The 21,452-nt window shown below is 38.1% G+C and overlaps 1 protein-coding gene across 5 annotated transcripts in view; it reads right to left on the reverse strand.

Moving 5' to 3' along the window:
* The window catches only part of lama2 (laminin subunit alpha 2), a 112,905-nt gene that overhangs the window by 3,654 nt on the left and 87,799 nt on the right, over positions 1-21,452 (reverse strand). For 3 of the 5 annotated variants that reach the window (XM_023952768.1, XM_023952772.1, XM_023952771.1), the window contains 15 exons: positions 19,133-19,266; positions 18,207-18,366; positions 17,871-17,995; positions 17,417-17,579; positions 17,175-17,319; positions 16,951-17,092; positions 16,763-16,774; positions 15,745-15,865; positions 15,412-15,564; positions 13,847-13,885; positions 9,173-9,324; positions 8,925-9,101; positions 6,351-6,519; positions 5,457-5,531; positions 2,283-2,395 (listed from right to left, as the gene is read on the reverse strand). In XM_023952768.1, coding sequence (XP_023808536.1) covers positions 2,283-2,395; positions 5,457-5,531; positions 6,351-6,519; positions 8,925-9,101; positions 9,173-9,324; positions 13,847-13,885; positions 15,412-15,564; positions 15,745-15,865; positions 16,763-16,774; positions 16,951-17,092; positions 17,175-17,319; positions 17,417-17,579; positions 17,871-17,995; positions 18,207-18,366; positions 19,133-19,266 — 1,880 coding nt within the window. The remainder of the gene's footprint in view (positions 1-2,282; positions 2,396-5,456; positions 5,532-6,350; positions 6,520-8,924; positions 9,102-9,172; positions 9,325-13,846; positions 13,886-15,411; positions 15,565-15,744; positions 15,866-16,762; positions 16,775-16,950; positions 17,093-17,174; positions 17,320-17,416; positions 17,580-17,870; positions 17,996-18,206; positions 18,367-19,132; positions 19,267-21,452) is intronic. The other 2 variants (XM_023952770.1, XM_023952769.1) reach the window with 1 other exon arrangement.

A 21,452-nucleotide genomic window follows, 5' to 3' on the forward strand; every position in this document is an offset into this window, starting at 1 on the left:
TGCAAATTTTCCATTTATGAATTGTAAAATTTGTAATGTAATTCTCATAAAATATTGACTTTCTTCTCATAATCTTATGAAATTTTTCTCCAAAAATGCTGTCTTAGTTTCCACAATTTTATGACTTCATTCTTTTAAATTGTTGACTTTCTTTTCATAATCTACCAGGTTTTGTATCTTACATAAATTGTTACATTTAAAAAAAATAATTAAATGACTTTATTTCCACAAGTTGTTCACTTTCTTGTCATTATTTTACTACTTTTTTTTACCCCAAACTGTTGACTAATTTATTTACTAATTTATCATTTTTTTTCTTATAAACTTGATTATTTTTCCTCATAATTTCATAACTTTATTCTAGAAAATTACTAACTTTCTTCTTATATTTTAAAATGATTTTATTCCCGTAAACCAGGGGTCGGGAACCTATGGCTCGCGAGCCATATATGGCTCTTTTGATGGTCACATGTGGCTCGCAGACAAATCTTTAATTATAGTTTTTTTTTTCATTAGACCAGTCCTTCTCGGGCGCGATGCGATGCCAGAGGCGCGCAGTAGTAGCAGTGCTTAGAGAGAGAAATCTGCGCCAGCGCTATCAGTTACTATTATCTATTATTTCACAGAGTTTGTACCAGCTGGAAACCTGTGAATTGACGTGCCTAAAACTGCGCGCTCCCGTCTCTGAGAAAGAGCGCGCAGATGCGGAGACGGGATGTGTGAGGGAGAAAGCAGAGGGTGGGGGTGAGGGGTTGTGGGGACAGCAGGTGAATCGCGCAGGGATTATAAAAACGTAAAACCCGCTGCCCGTCACTCACTGCAGCGTGAGAGTGTATGTTTGACTCCAGGTCTGCATGTGAGCAGTCTTTGTCACATCTACAGAACATTCGTACCTACGATGACGTTTAAAGTCTCAACGCCTGAACGAAGCAGAAACTCACCACGTATCAACCAGACTAGACCATCAGCAAAACTACCACGAGAAATACTCATCATTTATCAGCAACAGAATAACAATGTTATTAAAAAGAATCTACAGACTTATTGTACTTTAAAAATGTTGAAATTAAATCAAATGCACACATTCATTTGTATATTTAGTTTTAAACAAATTGTCGCGGACTGAGTTGGATGGCTGTTGGGTCGCGTTAAAAGTTCTGGAGTTCATTGAACGCGTCAAGCAGAGATCTGATTGGCTCTCAGTTCTGTCGCTCAGCCTGTTGTTAGGTAGTTTGGACCAATGGGGTTCAGCTATGGGCCGAATAAGGGAAATGGGAGGGCTGCAGCGGGAGCAGGGGAATATAAAGTTGGGAGAAGCGCTCTCGTGTCGGCGGGAGAGATTCAGGAGTTGCTGAATTAATTGTACGGCGTTTGTTGCGGTCTGCAGTAACCAGAATAAAGAATCTTAAAAGAGGTTAAGTCTCAGTGCCTCAGTGTGGGAAAGAGACGCTACATTATTGTATGGCTCTTTCGAAATTACATTTCAAAATATGTGGCATTTTATGGCTCTCTTGGCCAAAAAGGTTCCCGACCCCTGCCGTAAACTATTGACTTTTTTCATAATTTCTCGATTTTATTCTCACAAATTGTTGAATTTTTCTCAAAACTTTCGATTTTCTTCTTGTAAATTGATACATTTTTTCCCCGATCATAATTTTATTTTACTCTCATAAATTGGTAACAATTCTACCCGCTTGTTTACTACTACATTTAGATTTTTTTTCAAATAAATGTACAAGTTTTATTTCCTGTAAATTTCCTTTTTACATAATTTCTTGACTTATTCTTGTCAATTTTTAACTTTCTTTTTCAATCTAATCGAGAGCAGACAGGATGATTGGATCATAAAAGACTTTGATCTTTCCATGAGCTAAAGCCAGAGAAACATTCATCTACAAGGACCAAATGATCACATTGTCCCTCTCTTTAGCTAAAATGAATAAGATTAGACAGCCGTTCCTCTAGCAGCCCATTCGATTTAACCTAATTACTCATGAAGCCTTTTGTCAATGTGATCATTGTCAGCAACAGTTGCTCATGCTGTTGCTCATCTCTTCTTACTTTGACAGAATTCACACATGTGGATGTTCCAGAAACATCTGCTTTCAGAGAGTTTCTCACTTAATGTTGAGATATCTGTCAAGTAAATTTGCTGAGCAGAACTTAGCAATAAGGATGTCTTTGTTTGTTTTTTAATGCAAATTTACTTCTTTCAGTGTTTTAAATTACAGTTGCATAGGAAGGCAGGCAAAAACCATCAACTCATTTCCCGGCGTACTGACCTCTCTCTGACTTTGGCGTCATCGAAGCTGAAGCTCATGTGGCTGTTCTTGGTCAATCCAAACTGGTATGCCATCTCAATTACTTTGGGAGGCTCTGCAGACGCACATGAATCCTGAAGATTGGAGACACAGGTCAACGGTACTGACAGGAGCTAGAATACACAGTTGGAACATCAGCTGACTGCATGTTCCACAGCTTATTTCCCAAGGCAATTACCAGGCTCAATTCTAAAATACACAGATAAAATCTGCAACAGCACATTCATATGTACATGTTTATATATGTGTAAATGTATACCAGTGTATCTGTACTTCTGTCCAGTTAAGCATTTACCCAACGTCAACACTCTCTACCTCATTGCTATTTTTTTTTCTTTTCTTGCACATCTGACATGTTTGCACACAATTTTGAACGTAATTTGTGGACATTTTGTTATTATAGTTTAAATTTGTGCACTTGTACATGTTGTTCATACTGATATATTTTATGTTATATTTCGTTATTTTCATCTTGCACTAAAATGGTGAAGCGTGAATTTCATTAATGGACAATGACAATACAAGCCTGTCTGTCTGTCTGTCTGTCTGTCTGTCTAAATAAAATACAATACAATTCTGCCTCTGATATCCACGGATCTAGGTTAAAATAAAAAATAAAAAAAAACCTTCAGGTCTGCCTATTTCCAGCTAGATCAAAAAAATCCTTCACTGTTTTCTCCATTTTCTTCCATTTTCTAAGTGACTAAATTAAGTGGAATCTGGATTTAATGGTACATTGTGAATTTGTGACAGATGGCATGAAGGGGTTCAATGCATTTTTTTTGATTTAAAAAGAACCGAGTAACTCATAATCTTCCTAGAAGTTGATAAAAAATAAATAAATACAGAAAGATTTATGTTAATATTGCACATATTTAACATGATGCGAATGTGCAATTTTCTATCTAACCCTTAGTCATATCCACCGTTTACAAAGATGTAGGGATGGAGCCAACCCCCCTATTAGCTTAGTTTTTATTCAAAACGTAATGTTTCAAAAATGTCTTAGTTTTGAAATGTTTGGTTTGAACAAACATAACCAGAGTTATGATAAATAATTGTGATTCCGCTGAAATAATTTCTTGGAACTTTGTATATAGTTTTCTTTGCCGATTCTTTTTTTTTTAAGATTATTTTTAATTGTTTTCCCAGGTCTTTGCTTTGTTTGTGGATTTATACATTTTTATTTAGTCTCTACATGTATGATTTTCTGTTATAAAACATAAACTGTTTTATCTCAAATTTTGGGGATTTCTGCAGTAAAAGAAATGAAGTTTACCACTTAGAATTGAGGTTTTTTTAGGACACATTCAGGTTTGTCTAGGAAATATATGTAATAAGATCTGTAAAAAAAAGAGATTGGAGTTGTACTGAAAAGATTGCCACAGAAAATTTTTTAAAGATAACTTAATCAAACAAATTATGAAGTCAAAAATATAGCTAAAAAAAAAACAAAACAGGACTACTAAGGATTAGTTGCCTACATTTGCAGTTCTGCCAGTGACCACACGGTGTCACTGTTGTTATACATGAATGCCCGTCAGTTTTCCTTATTTAGTTGAGAAATTATTACTTTTCTGCCATCTTTCCACTTCCTTATAATATGCATTAATGTCAGCAACTCCATATCTTAATTTCTTTTAGGTTTTTAGTCACATATTTCACTTTTTAATTTCTACTTTTGGTTTTCCTAGAATTCTTCTAAAATTCTTTAGTTACATTTTTCTTATGTATCCCATTACCTTGTGCTATCCTGTGGGGTCAAGATGACCATTGATGTGTTCTCCCTACCATGACAAAGGTGGATAAAGGTGGAGAGGATTTCAAATAATCCATGGACACCAGTGAAGATCACAAATCATTAAAGAAAAAAGTTCAGCGCACTGTTTAGTGGGTCTAGATGTGCCTAGGATAGCACAAGGGTTACTTTTGCATCATCTGCTCTACAGAAACATATTTTACTTTTCTGGTAAGACCATTTCTCAATATCTGCCAATGTCCTCCTATAAAACCTATTCCTCTCTTTTCTACCACCTCTTTTGCCTAAAGCCTTCTGAGTTTCTCGCTGTCACTAGAAGTTCTCTTGCTCTCTCTCATTAAACCCAAACTCTGCTCCGGATCTAACCTGTTCTATCGTTGAGCTCATTCCCTTCTCTGTTCGTGTCCCTCTGAGTGAGCGATAAAGGCGCCATTCTGTCGCTTTTGAACAGAGACGACAAAACGCAAGCAGGTCTGAGACATCGGTGTGCGAGTGTCTCCATCTCCTCTCTGCTATTGTTCCCTTTCAAGTCAAGACATTCTCTGGGCTGTGACCTTGCCTTGTAACGAACACCCCCTTTACCCCTTTACTTCTGCTGTCCTCATAGCCACTCCTCCTCCTCAACTGCCCCCTTTTTTTCCGTTTTTCTATGTAACAAAGGAAAGACATCAGTTGTTCAGAAGCTCTTTACTTTGCTCTCCTTTCATTCTTCTCCAGCTTCTTCTCCTCCGTCTTTCCATTAAAGCCAACAAAAAGGGTGCACCATTCAGACTCTTCCTTTTTTCCAAGGCTGCACAATTTCTTTCTTCTCCGTCCTCTGTTTTCTCCCCCCTTTTCATCCTCCTTTTTTCTCGTGCCCTCTGCATCTTTCCATTAAGCTAACAATAGGCAGACGTTTCCATTCAGTCCTGTCATTGGAGGTCACACCACCAGAAGCAGAAGTGAATTAGTCCGGATTGTGCGTGTGCTGATGAATTTTTGTGTGCATATCTATTGTTGGTGAAATTCATAGAAGCCAAGAGGTCATCCTTTGACTTACTGTACTGCACATTTATATATAAAAAAAAGTCTTGTTTCAGATGAAAGTAGTAACATTTAAGCACAAATAAGTGCATTTGTCAGCCCCCAAATTCTTTGAAATACAGATTTGCACCAAAATTAGGAGGTTTCTGTTAGAAAAAAAGTTTAAATTTGTAGTTAAGTTCTTAAATCTGAGGGTTGAAGCAGATAAAAAGCAGAAAATATATATATATTTAGGAAACTGTTCAACTCCTGATAAATTTGTTGTTCATAAATTCATTTACCAAACCAGTTTTATTCATTTTCCCCAATTTTTCAAAAGATGCAGGGATGTCAGTGTGTGTGTGTGTTTGTACCAAATCTGTGTCGGGATCCAGGTTAATTGCGGGTGGGGCTACAGCAGCAGTGGGAGGGGCAGGGGGCGTGGTCTCCTAAATGGCAGCATTTAAGAAAGAAGCAGATAAATGAGCCCAAGCCAGAAAGATTGAAAGCCCAAAAAGCAGCCGGAAGATCATGAAAGCATTAAGAAAGATCAAGAAACTTTTATTTTATATGCACAAATACAAAAATACTGACTGAGAAATTCTGAGAATTATTTACCGGTAGCTAAGATAGATATATCTAAATTGTTTGCATATCTGTAGATGCGTACATTTCTTTACATACTGCCTTTTTAAATGAGTGCAGCAGAATGGTTAAATGGAAACAATATTCAAGTTGTCACATTCTAATAAAAGCCAGAAAAAATGTGATTTTTTTTTTTCTCTTTTCTGCTTGATAATGTGCAGCAGAGTGGATTTGTTATTTCTAACAATAAATGACATGAATGAGGCATAAAGCACGGCTAGCCTAGCATAGCATCATTCCAGGACTTTGCACTTCGACAGGCTGCCAGACGTGGCGTAGCGTTAGGTGACTCAAGGCCAAAAGGGAACATAAAGGAGAGTTAACAGCCTGTTGAAGTGTTCACTGATGGATTGCTAAGACAGCACAGCAAGCCAAAGCTGCTTCTTCAAAAGAGCCTGATCGTATGGCTCACATCGTCGGAGAGTGAAAGCCACACACTTCTGCAAGCATATAAGGTAACTAAAATAATCAACAAAAGCTGCATAGCGTTCATGGTGATATTGCAATTACAGAGGTCCCAAGTTTATTCACTTACTTGTGTTTGTGCAAAATACTAGCAATTAAAGTTCAATTTCAATTCTTTACAGTGAGACATTTCCCTGTTTTTTGCTTTAGTCACTTACAGCGGGAGGACTGGGAGGCCTGGTTGCCTGGGACGGGGTCAGAACGGGACTGACTGGTTGTGGTTCTTCCACCTTCTCTTCTGGCAGGTGAGGCTGGGGGGGGGCGAGGTTAGGGCACCGACCGATTTCAGCATTTTCAAAGGAAACCGGCTGCGAGAAATCTGACAACCTAAAAGAGAGCAGAGTGTTGGATGTCATCATGGCTGAATTGTAAAGCCACACTCAGATCCCCTTTTGATCTAGCGGTCTTTTAACTATGATTATGCCATTATTAGCCAAAATTAAAAAAAAAACCTGTAATTTTCATAGACATAGCCCCCCCCTTCCCATCAACCATAACCGAGAGCTCTAAGTTTTGCTGTGATCACAATGCCATTCTAAATTTATTAATTCTTTTAGGTGTTTAATAAATCTGAAAATCATCTGCTTAGAAAGTTTCAATGCCAGTTTTTGTTTTAATGTAAACTTGATTAAAGGAGCAATCCCGCCCCCCTTCCCCTTCTTGTTGCTGAGAGCCTGGAGCAGGGAGCTTGTGGCCCGCCCAGCATATTTTCTACGTCACAAATACCATCTTTTATAATCTGCATTTTTTCGTCTGCTCCTGATCCACAACAATTTGAGTAAAGAAATTCTCAGAAGAGCTATTTTGAGATTCATTTTCTTTATGTATGTTCTCTACCATTAGAAAAATGTCACTAGAACAAGTTAAAAACCGGATTTTCATCGGAGTGGATCTTCCTGCTGCCAAAAACCTGAATTAACTTTCATAAAGTTTTGTTTGCTGAACATGCTTGGACATCGTCATCACTTTTTTAACGCCGACTTAAAGTAACAGAGGGTTGTTTACGGATGCTTTCCGATGGCCAGGTGAATAAATTCAGGATGGCGGGAGGATAAGTGAGAGGCTAACTGAAAATAACAAAAACACACAAAGATTAAGGCTGGGGGAGGGGGGAGATTGAATTGAGTTATGACTATGTTTATGATGCCAGACAGCTCAATTACTGCTGTTCAGGCAGAAAGAGACACCAGCTTTATATTAATCAACTCCACCATCATTGACCTCCTGCAACTGTGTTAGCAGCTCTTACGCTGACGGCCGAGCATGTCTTCATGAAGTCCAGGAAAGAATCCAAAGAGGCTGAAGTTTGATATTTGATTTGAAAATGTAAAGGATGTGTTCCTCATCAAGTTTCTTTTAAGGCCTTAGTCACATGCACCTGTACGGGGTTGAGCCACGCAGGAGCTGCAGGTTTTGGGGTTGTCCAGGCTCGTGGAGGGTCATGGAGAAGAGCGGCTGCATGTTAAGCGGAGCACAGGTGTGTCTTGCAGCTCCCCTCGAGGCTTAGAAGGCCGCCTTAAGGGAACGTACCATTGTCGTGCATGTAGTAAGTGTATAGGGGACGTATTTGTAAGGCTAAAGGCTGATTTACACAGGTCAGTTTGTGGTGCGTTGCATTGACACACATAGAAAAAAGGTCATTAATCAAATGAAATGTTTACATCGCCTTCATCATCTCTGGTTTCAAAATAAAAACTTCTGTTGTACTTTCAAAATAAAACTTTTTAAAATGTTATTATATATTCAAGGTCATGTGTCCATAACACATATTTACGAGGCCATGGGGAGGACAAGCCACTCCTATGGGAGCCGGGGGGGGGGGGGGGGGGGGGGGCGCAATGGAGAAGACGTGAACCAACTATCAGCTGTGAAAACTCAATTTCACTGAACAAGCAACACAATGGAGATTCATCACAGACAGACTAATGTAAATTCAGGGTCATGTAAGTTACATGAACTAATGTCATGTGGGTGACTCTGTTGTACGGTGACCTAACACCAAACTCTAGTCCAGGGTTCTGCAACCTGATGTCCCACCATAGTGGCTTTCTGGTTGAAGAAAAAATAAAATAATAGTCACTTTTAAAAGTAAATTAGAATTGATTTAATTCAGATTAGTTAAGTTCATAAATTGGTGGCTGAGGTGGACCTAGAACTGAAATAAACTACGTACTGATTTTTACATAAAGTCACAAGATAAAGTCACAAGGCCCTGTCGGCTCAAAGCTTCCTCCAGAATGCACAAATTTCAAATATTACGCAAAAGTCACCAAAGAAGATCTAAGGTATAACAAGAAAATGCCAATTTTGTCTGGATTTGTTTAAAAGAAATTGATACGAGTCCATTATCTGCAATAGGATGATCCTGTTTGGCACAGGGAGTCTTTTATTTTGAAAGGAAGTCATACAAGCTTCTGTAAAAAGTATAAAACTCACTTCACATTTTGAAATATTACCAGTTTCTCTTTATGTTTTTGTTTTTATTCCATAAAAAACATGATATATATTTATTATAAAGGTAGCAATGCAGGCAGAGTCAGTTAGAAGACTTTGCAGCTGCAAATTAGTTTTGAGCAGTAAGAAACAGGCCCAGTTGGCTCTTTCACTTTATTTTCCCAAATTTGCCCAATTTTCGCCCGCAGGCAGCCCCTATCCGCCCGTGAGGGCAATTGTAACCGAGGCGTAAGGTGGGCCTCAAGAAGTGGACCAAAAACGTGATCGTCAGTACGTACACAGCGTTGACCATGAGGTTCCAAATGCATCCCTGGAATGGGACGTTGGCTTTGTTGGATGTTTGCTCCACCTCTGCTGGAATTCCTCCGAGGAAAAGGCGCTGCAAGCTGATAGGCTGATCATTAGGGAGCGCCGCCTCTAGTTTAGCTTCCTCATCCACCTGGACTGCAAAGGATCTGAGGGCAAAGAAAAGAACGTCAGCGATGAAAGTTTAGCAGTGAATAGAATCAGACGTGAGGGCGCTTACCTGCCAGGCAGCCTCTCAATGCGCAAGGAGTGCTCTCTGCCATCGTTCAGGATCCCCTGGTCAGGGCGCCTGGTTATGCGATGCGGACTGTGGCTGCGCGTGAACATCAAGACCTCTAGAGAGCCTGAGTTCAGCATGACTGAGAGGTATGGCTGCAGGAGGAAGAAAAAAACACATTTATCACAAACTTAAAGACTATCTTTGATCTTGTGCCGTGAGAAATGGTCAAGTGTGTCGTGGGAAATTCTAAAAACAATTATTATCATCAGAATATCCACTCCATGTTCATCTCAGCATCTTCTGGGTCTCAAGGTAGCTCCGCCAAAACATGGCGGGAGCATCACGTGTATAAAAACAGGCTTGGACAAACATCCAGCAGTGACTTATTACGAAGATTATTACAAAAAAATGTACGTGAAATCGTGAAGAGACTGTAGTTTAATCCAGACCATAGTTTTTCTTTTTTCTTTTTCTTTTTGGTTGCTGGTGTGCAGCGGGATTTTAGTCAAGGGAAAAGTGTACCTTAGCTCAAAACAGGCTTAAAAACACTGGACTAGGACATAGCTTCTGCAGAGCGGCAGTAGTTTATTTACAATTCACCTCTAAGTTGTGGGTCGGACCGATGACATGGAGTTAGCCTACCCCCATTTCCCATCATCGATTTTTCCCTCACTAACTTACAGCCCCTCACACCCCCAACCTAACATTGGTGTAACAAAAATAGTGAGCAATATTGGAGCTGATCCAGATGTCAGCTCCAAGGCGTACCTGGATACACTTATCTACATCAGAATGAAGCTTGTGGCCTGATTAGCTGATCTTCCAGGTCACAAGCATCTTACACATACTCCTTAGTCACAACAATTTAAATCAAGAAATCCTCAGAAATGCAATTTTACGGTTTAATTGCCCTCCATCTTGAGAAAAATGCAACAAGAATATGTTAAAAACACTAAAAGCAGCATTTTAGTTGGAGTGGGTCTTAAAAATATCCTTACAATGCAACTTATGACCGTTACTGTGGCTACTATTGTAAATTGACTGAATGAGTAGAGAAAAAAAAAATCATTTTTCAAAGATTAAACCTCTAGAATTATGTTTGTTTCACTTCTGTACTCCTCTGAAAAGCTTTTTTTAGGAGTTTTATCAAATCTTTCTAATTGTAACTTTAACTTAAGATTTTTTTTCATAACTGAAGCACCTTTTTAGTAGTTTTAAATCAATTAGTTTTTAAATTACTGTCTTATTACCTTTTTATTTATTCACTTTTTTTACTGACCTAAAATGACTTTTAAGTTTTGTTGTAGACGAGACGATGACAAATAAAGTATTCAATTCAATTCAGCTTTACAGAAAAACGTGGCCTTCAGTTTAATTAAAATATTAATATATATGTTTTAATCAGAAAGAGTGATACAATGGAAAAAAGCAGACAAGTGACAAGAACAAGAAAAAAAAGCGTAAGTACGGGAAGAATAATAGAAGAGAAAGAGGAAAAATACAATATAAGAGGAGGGAGATGCAGTGGGAGAAAGGTGAAATTCCAGTGGAGCTGAGAACAAGGAGGAAACCATAACCAGCGATGAGACGAACAGAGAAGAGGAGATGATAGGGGGGAAGAGATGAGAGGGCAGGGAGCAAAACGGCGAGCTGGATGGAGATGGGGGAGCGAGGGAGACAGTCACAGAGGTGTTGGGGAGCAGCGGTGCAGGGTCAGGCTAATTTGAATTTTAATTCACTGTGTGCCAGAGGGCGAAGTGGGAGACAATTTACCACCTGAAAATGGAATTTCAATTTGAGGTCGGGGGACAAATTGAACTGAGATGTAGCTACAACGTGGCTGTGGCTGCGGCGTCTCACGGCGAAGTGCTCATGGACGCACACACAGAAACACACACCGATGAACAGAAACATGTCAAACATACAGACTGAGGCAGACTAGCACAGAGGGATAAAGAATCCAGAGATGAAGGCAGACACTTGACTGAGGCTTGCAAATACAAACCTGCGGCCGACAAGAGCGACAGAAGAATTCAAATCACTTAAGCGCACTGGACAAAAGGGTTCACTTTGGGTTCAGCATTCAAGCAAGTTCAGCTGTCAGACACATGCAAGGAAGCTGACATGTCACCTGTTTGCATTTTTGAAGTAATCCAACATGCCTTGTTTAGCCTCTTTCTGTTATTTTTTACAGACTGCACAGGTTTTTTCTTTCCTTTTAAATGAAATCCAACAGAAAATTTAGTTAGATTGACAAAACCTGATCAGATATATTAAACTTTTAACTCCTATTTATTATGTACTGTACACATTATCAGGTCTAGGTCGTATAGAAAACTGTACAAGTGTTAAACAACACTTGAATGAATTTTCTTTACCAATCTATAACCTGAGTTATATCTGTATGCAAAGCTGCCTCCAGGAGATTTTTGGACCAAAAGAAAGGAAGGTCATGACCCCACCTTGAGCTAAAAGTACTTTAGTATTTTGACAAAGTAAATCTGTAGACTACTTTTGGCTAAGGACAAAAACACTGGTTAAAATCTGAGATCAAATATAATGAAATAAAACATAAAACGAACAAGGTCTTCAGATGTGTTTGAAGTAATCTGAGAGTGATGTTTGCTTTTCTTCTGATAAAAATCAACTTTTTAAAAATCATTTTAAATATGTAACTTTATGATCTTTATGGGGATTTTTAAAAATTTCTTTATTTGTCAAGAAATAATTACAACGTGTTCCTCTGATACACAATACTTTCATGTTTTTTGATCAAAAGGAAATGACAAAGCTGCCTGGACATAATAGATTCCACAATAAAAGCCCTTTTTAGAAGTTCTTGTATATGAAATATGGTTAATACTGCTAATGTTTGGGTTAATGCATAATTATTATTATTATTATTAGACAGACAGCTAGCTTGCCAGCCTTTTTCTGTAAAGATCTGGATACATCAGGTTCCGCAATGAAAACACTTCTGGGACATTTTAAATGTAAACATTTCTTACATTTTCCTTTAAATTCCCACTCCGATTATCTTTTAATCTTATTTCAAAAGCATTCATAATGGTCTTTCAGCCAAAATCATAAAACCAGTCGTTTTCTAGACCGTAATTCTGCAGAGCAGCTGTAGAAATGTGGGCAGGGCCGTTGGCACGGAGTAACCCCACCCTCCTTTCCCATCATCCATAACTGACAGCTCCGTAAGTTTTCCTAAAACCTTTCAAAATGTATCATTTCTTTTCGGAGGCAAATAAATCGGAAAATCGTCTGCGTAGAAATGTTCAATGCCCATTTTAATCTGAAATTGATCAAACCAAAAATGAATTTTGGTAAATATATTTGGGTCTAGAATGTGGAACTCCAATGCTGACTATATGAACCTAAAAGGACCCAGTTAACATTAATACTGTAACTTTAAAGACCCACTCCGATCATCTTTTGATCTATTGTTAAAGTGTTCTCAGTGGTCTTTTATTTATGATGATGCAGTTTTTAGCCATAATTTTAAAAAATCTGTATCGTTTTCTTGGACATAGTTTCTGAAGAGCAGCAGGAGTTCATTAGAAATTTGCTTCTGAGTTGGGGCCGGGTCTGTTGCAACAGAGCAACCCCGCCACCCCTTCCCTTCCCTTCCCTTCTTGTTCAGAATAGGGTGCTTGTGGTCCACCCAGCGTATTTTTTACATCACATATAATCTGTTTTCTAATGGCATTTAGTTCACCATCACCAGAAAAATCCCACAATAGCTTTTGAAAAACACCATTTTCATCCTAGTGGGTCTTTTACTTTAAGTTTTTTGAAAGGTCAAACCTATTTAGCAATCTTTAAAAATGTTTTTAAAAATAAAAAACAAATTCATACAGAAAATTCACCTTTTTTTATTCATTTTTCCTCTAAATCCTACACGGCACTGTTTCTTTTCAGTTCCGTCTTCATCCTACTTCACCTCTAAATCTCCCACCTTTCCTCCCCCTATATTCATCCCCTCTCCCTGTCCCCTTCTCTCTCTGGCCCTCTCTAAAACAGTCATTAGTCAGGGCCAAGTTGAGTTGATGGTGTTTTTAACCTCGCTTAACCTTTTTCTGCACGCACACACATCCACACGCACACACACCCCGCCTGCCAGCGCAGTTAGTAAAAATAGATTTATGCACCCAACAAGCAGCGATGATGGATAAGCTGCAGGTAACCCTCTGTCCTCTCTCTCGCTCTTACAAACATGGACCCACTTCCTGTTTTGGATTCATATGATTGGATTCATTATGCTGTTATGCATGTGCTTTTTTTTTTCCTAGAGTATTTTTCAATTATTTGCTGAGAATGTGTGTAGAAGTGGGAGACTCATTTAACAGCAAAGTCTCTGAAAGTGTGAAATCTCATTAATATTCACTGATGGAAACTTAATTCATTTAGACTATAAGTGATTCGCACTGTCAGCTGAAATCTCAGACACCTCCTGTACTGTAAACAGCAGCATGTGCAGCTTCTCCGATGTGTGTGTCTTATTGCATTTGTGAATGGCTTTAAGAGACGATGTGTGTTTTAGTTCATAAAAAATCCAATTAGTCAACTTGCCAGCAAATGCAAATCTTATTTATAAACACTTTTATAATTGTTGTGTGCTTAGAAAGCAGCAGAGATTAAGCGAGTGTGAGCGCGAGATGAACCCACCTCTCCCGACTGTCTCCGCCTCCTCTTGGGGTTACGCGCCTGCAGTGGAAAAGTGCAAAAGTAGTCAATTAAGGACAAACATAAATGTTTATATTGTTTGCTTTTTATCCTTAAAAGGAATAGTAATAGAAAACATTTTTATGGCTAAATAGTGTCTTTTCATTTTACCCTGAGCTTTTGCCAAAAATAAACATTTAAACTCTGGAGTTTATTTGCACTTTTCAAAATAAAGTACATTAATTTCTTAAACAAAAATGTAAAAGGTGAACTGCAAATGATCCACATGTTTAAACGTTTGCTACTATTTCTTTGGATCATAGATTAGCCAGATTGGTAAAGGCCCTTTAAATCAACCTAAAAAGCAATTTACCAATAAAAAGTTTCACTTGGAATTAATACAATTACCACATTTCTTTTAAAAACATACATTTAAAATGTATTCAATGCTGTTTAAAGCCACTGTCAGCCTTTTTTTTTATTACATGTTGACAACAACTAAGTAGTGATTATTATGGGGTTGAGTTGTTGCAGTTGTATGGGTTGTATTTTTGTGCTAAAATGGAAAAACTGAAAGGAAATTACACAGAAGTTAATTGAAATGTTGCTTTCATATTTTTGTATTTGTATTTGTACTTAAAGGCCGTGTCACACAGCCACTGTGTACATTTTCCTCGTATAAAACTTTGCCCGTCCGTGATACAAGCGTGATAATTGTAATTCGTACGTTTTTGGTGTGTTCGTCATTCGTCAATGTGCACAAATGTTAGTCGACCTGGCTGTTCAAAGTTTTTTTGATGGTTCAAGGATTATACGGTTTATGCGTAGTTAACATGGTTTATAGAAATTATTATATACATCTTATGACTTTATGTGTTTTTGCAAAATGCATATGCAATTTGTGACTTTCACGACTGTTCTACGTATGAGTTTTCCCGCATGTACCATCAATATATGATTTTTGTATTGCGTATACGTCGTACACATCACGTTAAAATGACGTAATTGATGCACAAATCATTAATGAAATGCATATAAACAGCACAATAATTTACGTGTTTGTACTTTTTTTGTGGTTTTACATGGTTCAGCCATGACCAAATTAAAAAAATAATTTTAATTTTCGTGCTTGTTTATTTTCATTTTTTTGCTTGTTTTTATATTATTATTATTTTTTTGTTTAAATGTAAAGCACTTTTATATGAAAAGTGCCTTATAAATAAAGTTTGATAGATTGATTGATTGAAAATGTCACTTTAAGACCAAAACTCTTCTCACTTTTTCCACTTATATTCACGTGTGACCAATTTTTTATCTGTGTAATATGCGCAAAATATACGCAGTGGATGTGACACGCCCTAAAGCTGTCAAGAAATTTCTAAACCAGGTGACCCATTATCTTTTGACCTTAAATAACCTCAGAGCTTATCACAATAGTTTAGTCTTTCTGATCTTATGAAAAAACTTTAATCTTCATACCTAATACTTTAGTAAATTAAATGAACAAAATCAGATCTAATTTATACGGACGAAAAACAACAAACAAAAAGCAAAAATGAAAGAATAACCTGCTGTCTAGATGTGGAGCCTCCAACAGCCAGCAGTATGGTCCCATTGTCCTGTAACGTGCTGAATGACAGGCTGATCTCTGTGTCCACTGCAAGGGAGAGCCCCCCCAGCTCCATGTATCCAGGCTTTGAGAAACTCACTGTGTGCAGGTTCTGTTAAAAAAAAAAAAAAAGAAAAGAGCTAGTTTTTGCCAAACTTCACAAATCCTCAGAAAAACTACCAGAAAAGAGCTCTAAGAAGGTCAACAACAGATTAACATTTCTGCAGACAGAATTGCGTTTTGCCATCTATATTTTTAGGTAAAGACTGAAGTCAGAAGTTTAGACTCTTACCTCCACATTGCATCCTTTAGTGATGCCTGTATAATCTGAGCTGCTAAGGAGGTTATATGGAGTTCTGGAGACTTCGATATCTCTGAGACAACCGGCATATCTCTTCAAAGTGACCTCAGACCTACACAACAGAACCGAAAAGATAAAACATTAGAGAAGAAAATGCATACTAAGGATCATAGGACAGAAAAGCAAGAGTAAAGGACTTAATGAAATGTTAAATGCAAAGCAAATGTGTATCATACACTGTATATCCAAAAATAAAAAATGTTTCATGAAAATAACATTACAATCTAATTTACAAAACTTTCTAATTTCCACAACTTTCCCTAAAAGATGTGTTTTAAGGAAAGATATCAATTAATATAGTTTTTTACCTAAAAAACTGACAGTTTTCTACATAAAAAGTTAACTATTGTAAACAAATGTCCATAATATGACTTTTGGAAGTGTTTTTCAACAAAATACTATCGTTTTAATGAGTTAAAAAAATGAAAATAAAAGGTAAATAACTTTAACTAGGATCTTAATAAAATAGGAATGAAAGAAGGAGGGAAAAAAGTAAAGAAAAAAAAACCTTTTAACCCTAAAATTCCTCAGAGATACCATTAATCAAACTATTTTTGTTCTGTTATCTTTCAAGTCTTACAAACATTTCTCGGTAACTATGAAGTTATTGCACCATTTCTCTTTTGCAGCAAAACTACATCTCAACATATTAGAGAGCAAATTATTGGTTATTTTATTTTCAAATTCAGCAAAAGCTTCTTTTATATCTCCAAAAGTGAGCAAACATTTTGTAAGATTTTATGACGTGTGTACAGCACAAAACATTGACAAATACAGATACAATTCAGGGGAATAAACAAGAGAAACAGTTGCTTCCAGCTGCAGTGTGTAGGTGCAGGAGCCAAATAAGCAAAACAAGAGCAGCGTACACAGTCACTGTGGGCAGTTTGCAGAAAGGCCAGCATCATGCAGTGGTCTTTATATCTAATTACAGATTTAAGGTGTTTACCTGGCTGCCATGCTGTCAAAATAAAACATATTGCATTAGCACACTTTACCAACCGTTTTGAGTCACTGTTTACTTAAAATGTGAGAAAATAAAAAAAACTGTTCAAATGTTCCTTATAACATTGGTAAAATACAATTATTTCTCACAAAGTGAGCTTAATGAATCAGGCGATCTAATTTCATGCTTACCTGTAGTTTCCTATGGTTGGAAGTCCACCAAAATAGATTTTTTGGTTTTCCCTGAGGTTCAGACCCGTAGCAGAACCTTGAGATGTGGCCACAATTTTGTCTTCAGCAATGCCACTGTCGATGTCCACAATGGTCACGATGGCTTTGAGGAAGAGCAGAGAGGCATCGTCATTGGCAGAGCTTCCTAAAACTCAATCACTGCTCTTCAGCTTTGATGTGTGTACCTTGCTTCTTGTTTCTTGACACAGTGAGAGATTTCCAGCGCCCATCATTCTGCCGTTTGGCCGAAACCGCTTTGCCAACTCCTGACCCAAGGTCAAAATTCACCGTCACCTTCCCCGCTGACAGCTCCAGTGACATAAAGTCCTTCTGTAAACCCCCCCCCCCCAAAAAAAAAGAGGCTGTGAGGTCCTGAAAAGTCTTTTTTGTGGCAAAGGCCCATTGTTCATTTTGGTTCTACACATACCATGTCTTCAGTGGCCATGTACATCAGCAGAGCATCAGAGGAGAAAGTACGGAACTTGAAGGTGATGGTGGACACATTTGGGTTCCACCTGGTGGGTCTTCCCACCGAAGCATAGCCTTCTCCATCCAGCTGAACCGTCCCCTCACTGTCGGTACGCTGGGGGCTACAAGAATACACAATCCATTTAGAAAGAATTTCCAGCAATGCTATAAGTTAAAAAAACGAAAAAAATTGCTTTTAATATTATTTTGTGTGTGTGTGTGATGGTCTCTGTCTTCCTGTTGGCTTTTAAAAGGAAAAATATTTTTATGTAAAGCAAAGCACTTTGAGTAACTAAAGTAGGAAAGGTGCTCTTCAAATGAAGTTTGATTTGATTTGATTTGATTTGATTTCATTTGATTTGATTTGAAAGGACAATAATTTCTTTTGGTTGACTTGTTGGTTTTTGGCTCACCTGACAACACAACCCTTACAGTCACCCTGTCTTTCTCTGTAGTTCCAAAGTCCAATGGGTTTTCCATCCAAGAAGGTCTCTCCCATACAGCCTGTGAATGTTGATGTTTTCACAGCTTCTGCTTTCTGAAAGATATACAGAAAAAACAAAAAAAAAAAACTTTTTAATTGTTAACCCCAAATCCAACCCTAACAGTTAGTCCAGGGAGACATTGAGCCCCATGTTTAGAGTCTTTGGTATGACCCAACTGTGGATTCAAACTCACAATATCCCGCTCTAAGGAGTCTGCTAGCCCACTAAATTGTTATGCCTATGGTGTTTTAGCTAAATCCTTACCTTGGCTGTGTTGAATATTCCTCCAACAAACAGGTAGGCATTCTGGTCGACGTCGAGGATGGTGAAAGCCGCAGGTGAGTTAGCGCTGGCTGGAGTTGGCATCATGCCTGCCATTGGACCTTCCAAGGGATACACTGAGATGGTACCATTCAGGCCATTACTGTTATTGAAGGAAAGGTAAAATGAAAGGAGTGGATTGGCTCATACATTCACTGTCATCAGAGGCACAAGGAGTCACTTTGGAGCAGTCTTTATTATGCTTTTTGCATTTTGAGCTTCAGGGAAAATGAACGACCTGCCTTTATGATTTTTCTCAAGACAAAGAGTGGGATTTCTGTGAGAAGAAAAGGAACATTTTTAAGACAAACAGTGGATAAGACCCCAATTGGTGGACACCTTCAGGAAATCTCAGATGCAGAGTGCACAGAGTGGATGAGACACCCTGTGTGAATGAAAGTGCTGGATGTTATTTATGCAACGGTGTTGCGGCTTACAGCTAGAGTGGGAAAGAAAATGGAGAACGGCGCATCTCTGTAATGATCTGCCATAGGCTGACAAGGCTGCAAAGTCTAGATTTCCCAATGGAAACAAGATGTTGTATGCTAGCAAGGAAGAGGATGCCTTGTGGTTCTATTCTGGGTTTTCTTGGCTGTTACCAGTTGTTGATAATGTTTATTCTTGTTGTTATGATGGACCGTCTAAAATCTTTAATGAGTGTCATAAGTAAAGATATTGTGTTAACAAGCTTTCTGTTTATGTCCTATGAGTATTTGTGGAGAATAAACTAAATTCACAAACCAACATTGGGAAGACTTTTTATCTCTTGGCAACGATTTTAAATATGTGTGACACTGTGAAGACTTGGTTTTTATAAGGTCACGCTAACAAGTTGACGTGAAGAACTGCTTGCTTTTGTTATTTCTTACCGAGAAGCTTCTATCCGATGCCAGTTGCCATCGTGGATGGTGTGAGAGGGATATTCAAGCCTTCCAACACCTGAACCCACATCCCAGAGGAAATTCACCTTCCCCTTACGCATCTCCAAGGCCAGAAAATCCACCTGTGACACACAGATGATGCATGAGGATCACACGTTTTCTGATTTTAGTCAGATTAAAGGTAAATTTTAAGTGTTTAGATAAGGAATGTGGTGCACCTTGATAAATGTCATTTGAATGTAGAACTTTGAGGAATTTGGATAAAACTAACTCCATGGTTTTGGGGCTTCAAGTCCCAGTCCGATCATCTTTTGATCTACTTTGATCTACGTTCCCAGTGGGCTTTTGACTATGATTATGGCATTTTTAGCTCAAAAAAAAGCAAAAGAAATAGTTTTGATTTCTAGGACACCGTTTCTGCGGAGCAGCAAGAGTTGATACGAAATTCCCCTCTGAGTTCTGGGTGGGACTGTTGGCATGAAGCAAACCCCAGTCCCCCTTCCCATCACCCATAACTGAACTCTTTGTTTACATGCTCTCCTGCTAGTCTGCACCCCCTTACAACCCCAACATAACATTACCAGTGCAACAAAAATGGCGAAAAATTTTAAGCTTAATTAATATAAGTCCTTCATCATCCGAAACACAAAAAACAAAAAACAACACCATCTTCACCGGAGTAAGTCATTAACAAGCCAAAAAGATATTAAAAAGAAAACCAAATAATCCGACACCTTATGAGGGCTGTGATGCCAAAATGACCAGACGCATAAATCTGGCATAAACATGACATCTCTGTCAAAATAGAAAAATAAACTAAGATGAACGCAGAAATTCTGGTCCATTTTAATGGGACAAGAGCTTTTCTCAGTCCGTCTCTGTACGTGGATTTCTTATTGGATCCTGCTTTATATACATTTGATGGTTTTTGAGCATTTTGTCTTTGCAGACTGTCTCTGAAGTATCTGCATAGTATTATTATTCACTTGCTACTACACACAATTAGAATTGAACAGAGTCACACTTGAAGTCACCAGTTACAAGCACAGACTGAGGGGCATTCGAGTATGCACACATAACTTTCTTGTCTCTCCAGGGTAAAAGCAATTATTCATCAGCACAGATCACAGGACGGCATTCGTTATTATTCAACCAGCACCACGAACTACAAGGAAACACGGCAGATTCACGCACGCGCAATTTTTTTAAAATACTCAAACAGAAAAAGAGTGAGAGGTGCACAAACAACCACACAAGCGTGCATTCGTGTTCCAGAATTCCAGACCTGATGAAGCAAAGCAAAGATCTCTCAGGGGAAATCACAGTGAAGCTTAGAGCAACATAAACTTGTTGTTAATTGCTGCTCCTCTTTAACACGCACTAACCAATACACACGAAAGGAGCTCTTCAAAACAGTGAAGCACTGTTTTTTAAGGGTGCTGGTGGCTATGTGTCAGGACGTATTAATTATTCTGATATTAGACTAATCTAGTTTGTGCAAGCATGTGTTTGTGCCAACTTGTGTGTTTAGTTGAGCAAACTCTGAGTTTATCCACTATGTCTGAACAAAGCTTTTATCTCCCATTTGAAAACGACAGTCATCATGAAGGATTAATACCCCCCTTTATAGCTTTCTTTTTTGTACAAAACGTCTTCAAAGTCATGTAATCATACGGCATTGTATGCATGAATTCAAGCACCTGGGTGTCGCTTGTTCTGTTAGACTTGACTGTAAATAACAGTCAGGTGTAACTGTTTGTCCGCCTATGCAATATTGATTATCAGCCGGCGATTCCACCTCCCCAAAAGCTAAAGTTTTGCCCGTGTGCTGTTCAGCAGCAGTGAGGTCTTAGTTAACCCAAGGTCAAGGTGAACAGACATGACTAACAATCTCAGACATGCTATTCTCTCTGCACAAACTGATTTATAAAAATTAATACCGCACATTTTAAATTCATTGTTCTGCACCTAGAACAGAATTGTCAAAGATATCAAGTTTCACATGAAAAGGATGATTTAAAAAAATCAACCTTTAGTTACAAAAATGCAGTCTTCCTTCTCTATATTGCGTTTCGCCTTTCACAATCTCGCTGTTTTGTAGATTTTTTTCAGTGCAATTTTGAATGTTTTTGTAACCCTGGAGAACTTACAGGGTCAAAAATGGCCCTAGTTTTTTTATTTTTTATTTTCTGTACATAATTATTTCTACTATTTTTTTACTTTTCTGTTTTTTTTTCTCTTGATTGCTACTTCCCAAGATGAAATGAAATTTGTTTCTTCAACCTTAGAAGCCCTGAAGAAAATTGTA

The sequence above is a fragment of the Oryzias latipes genome, chromosome 24 (genome assembly GCF_002234675.1).
Source record: "Oryzias latipes chromosome 24, ASM223467v1".
Lineage (NCBI taxonomy): Eukaryota > Metazoa > Chordata > Actinopteri > Beloniformes > Adrianichthyidae > Oryzias > Oryzias latipes.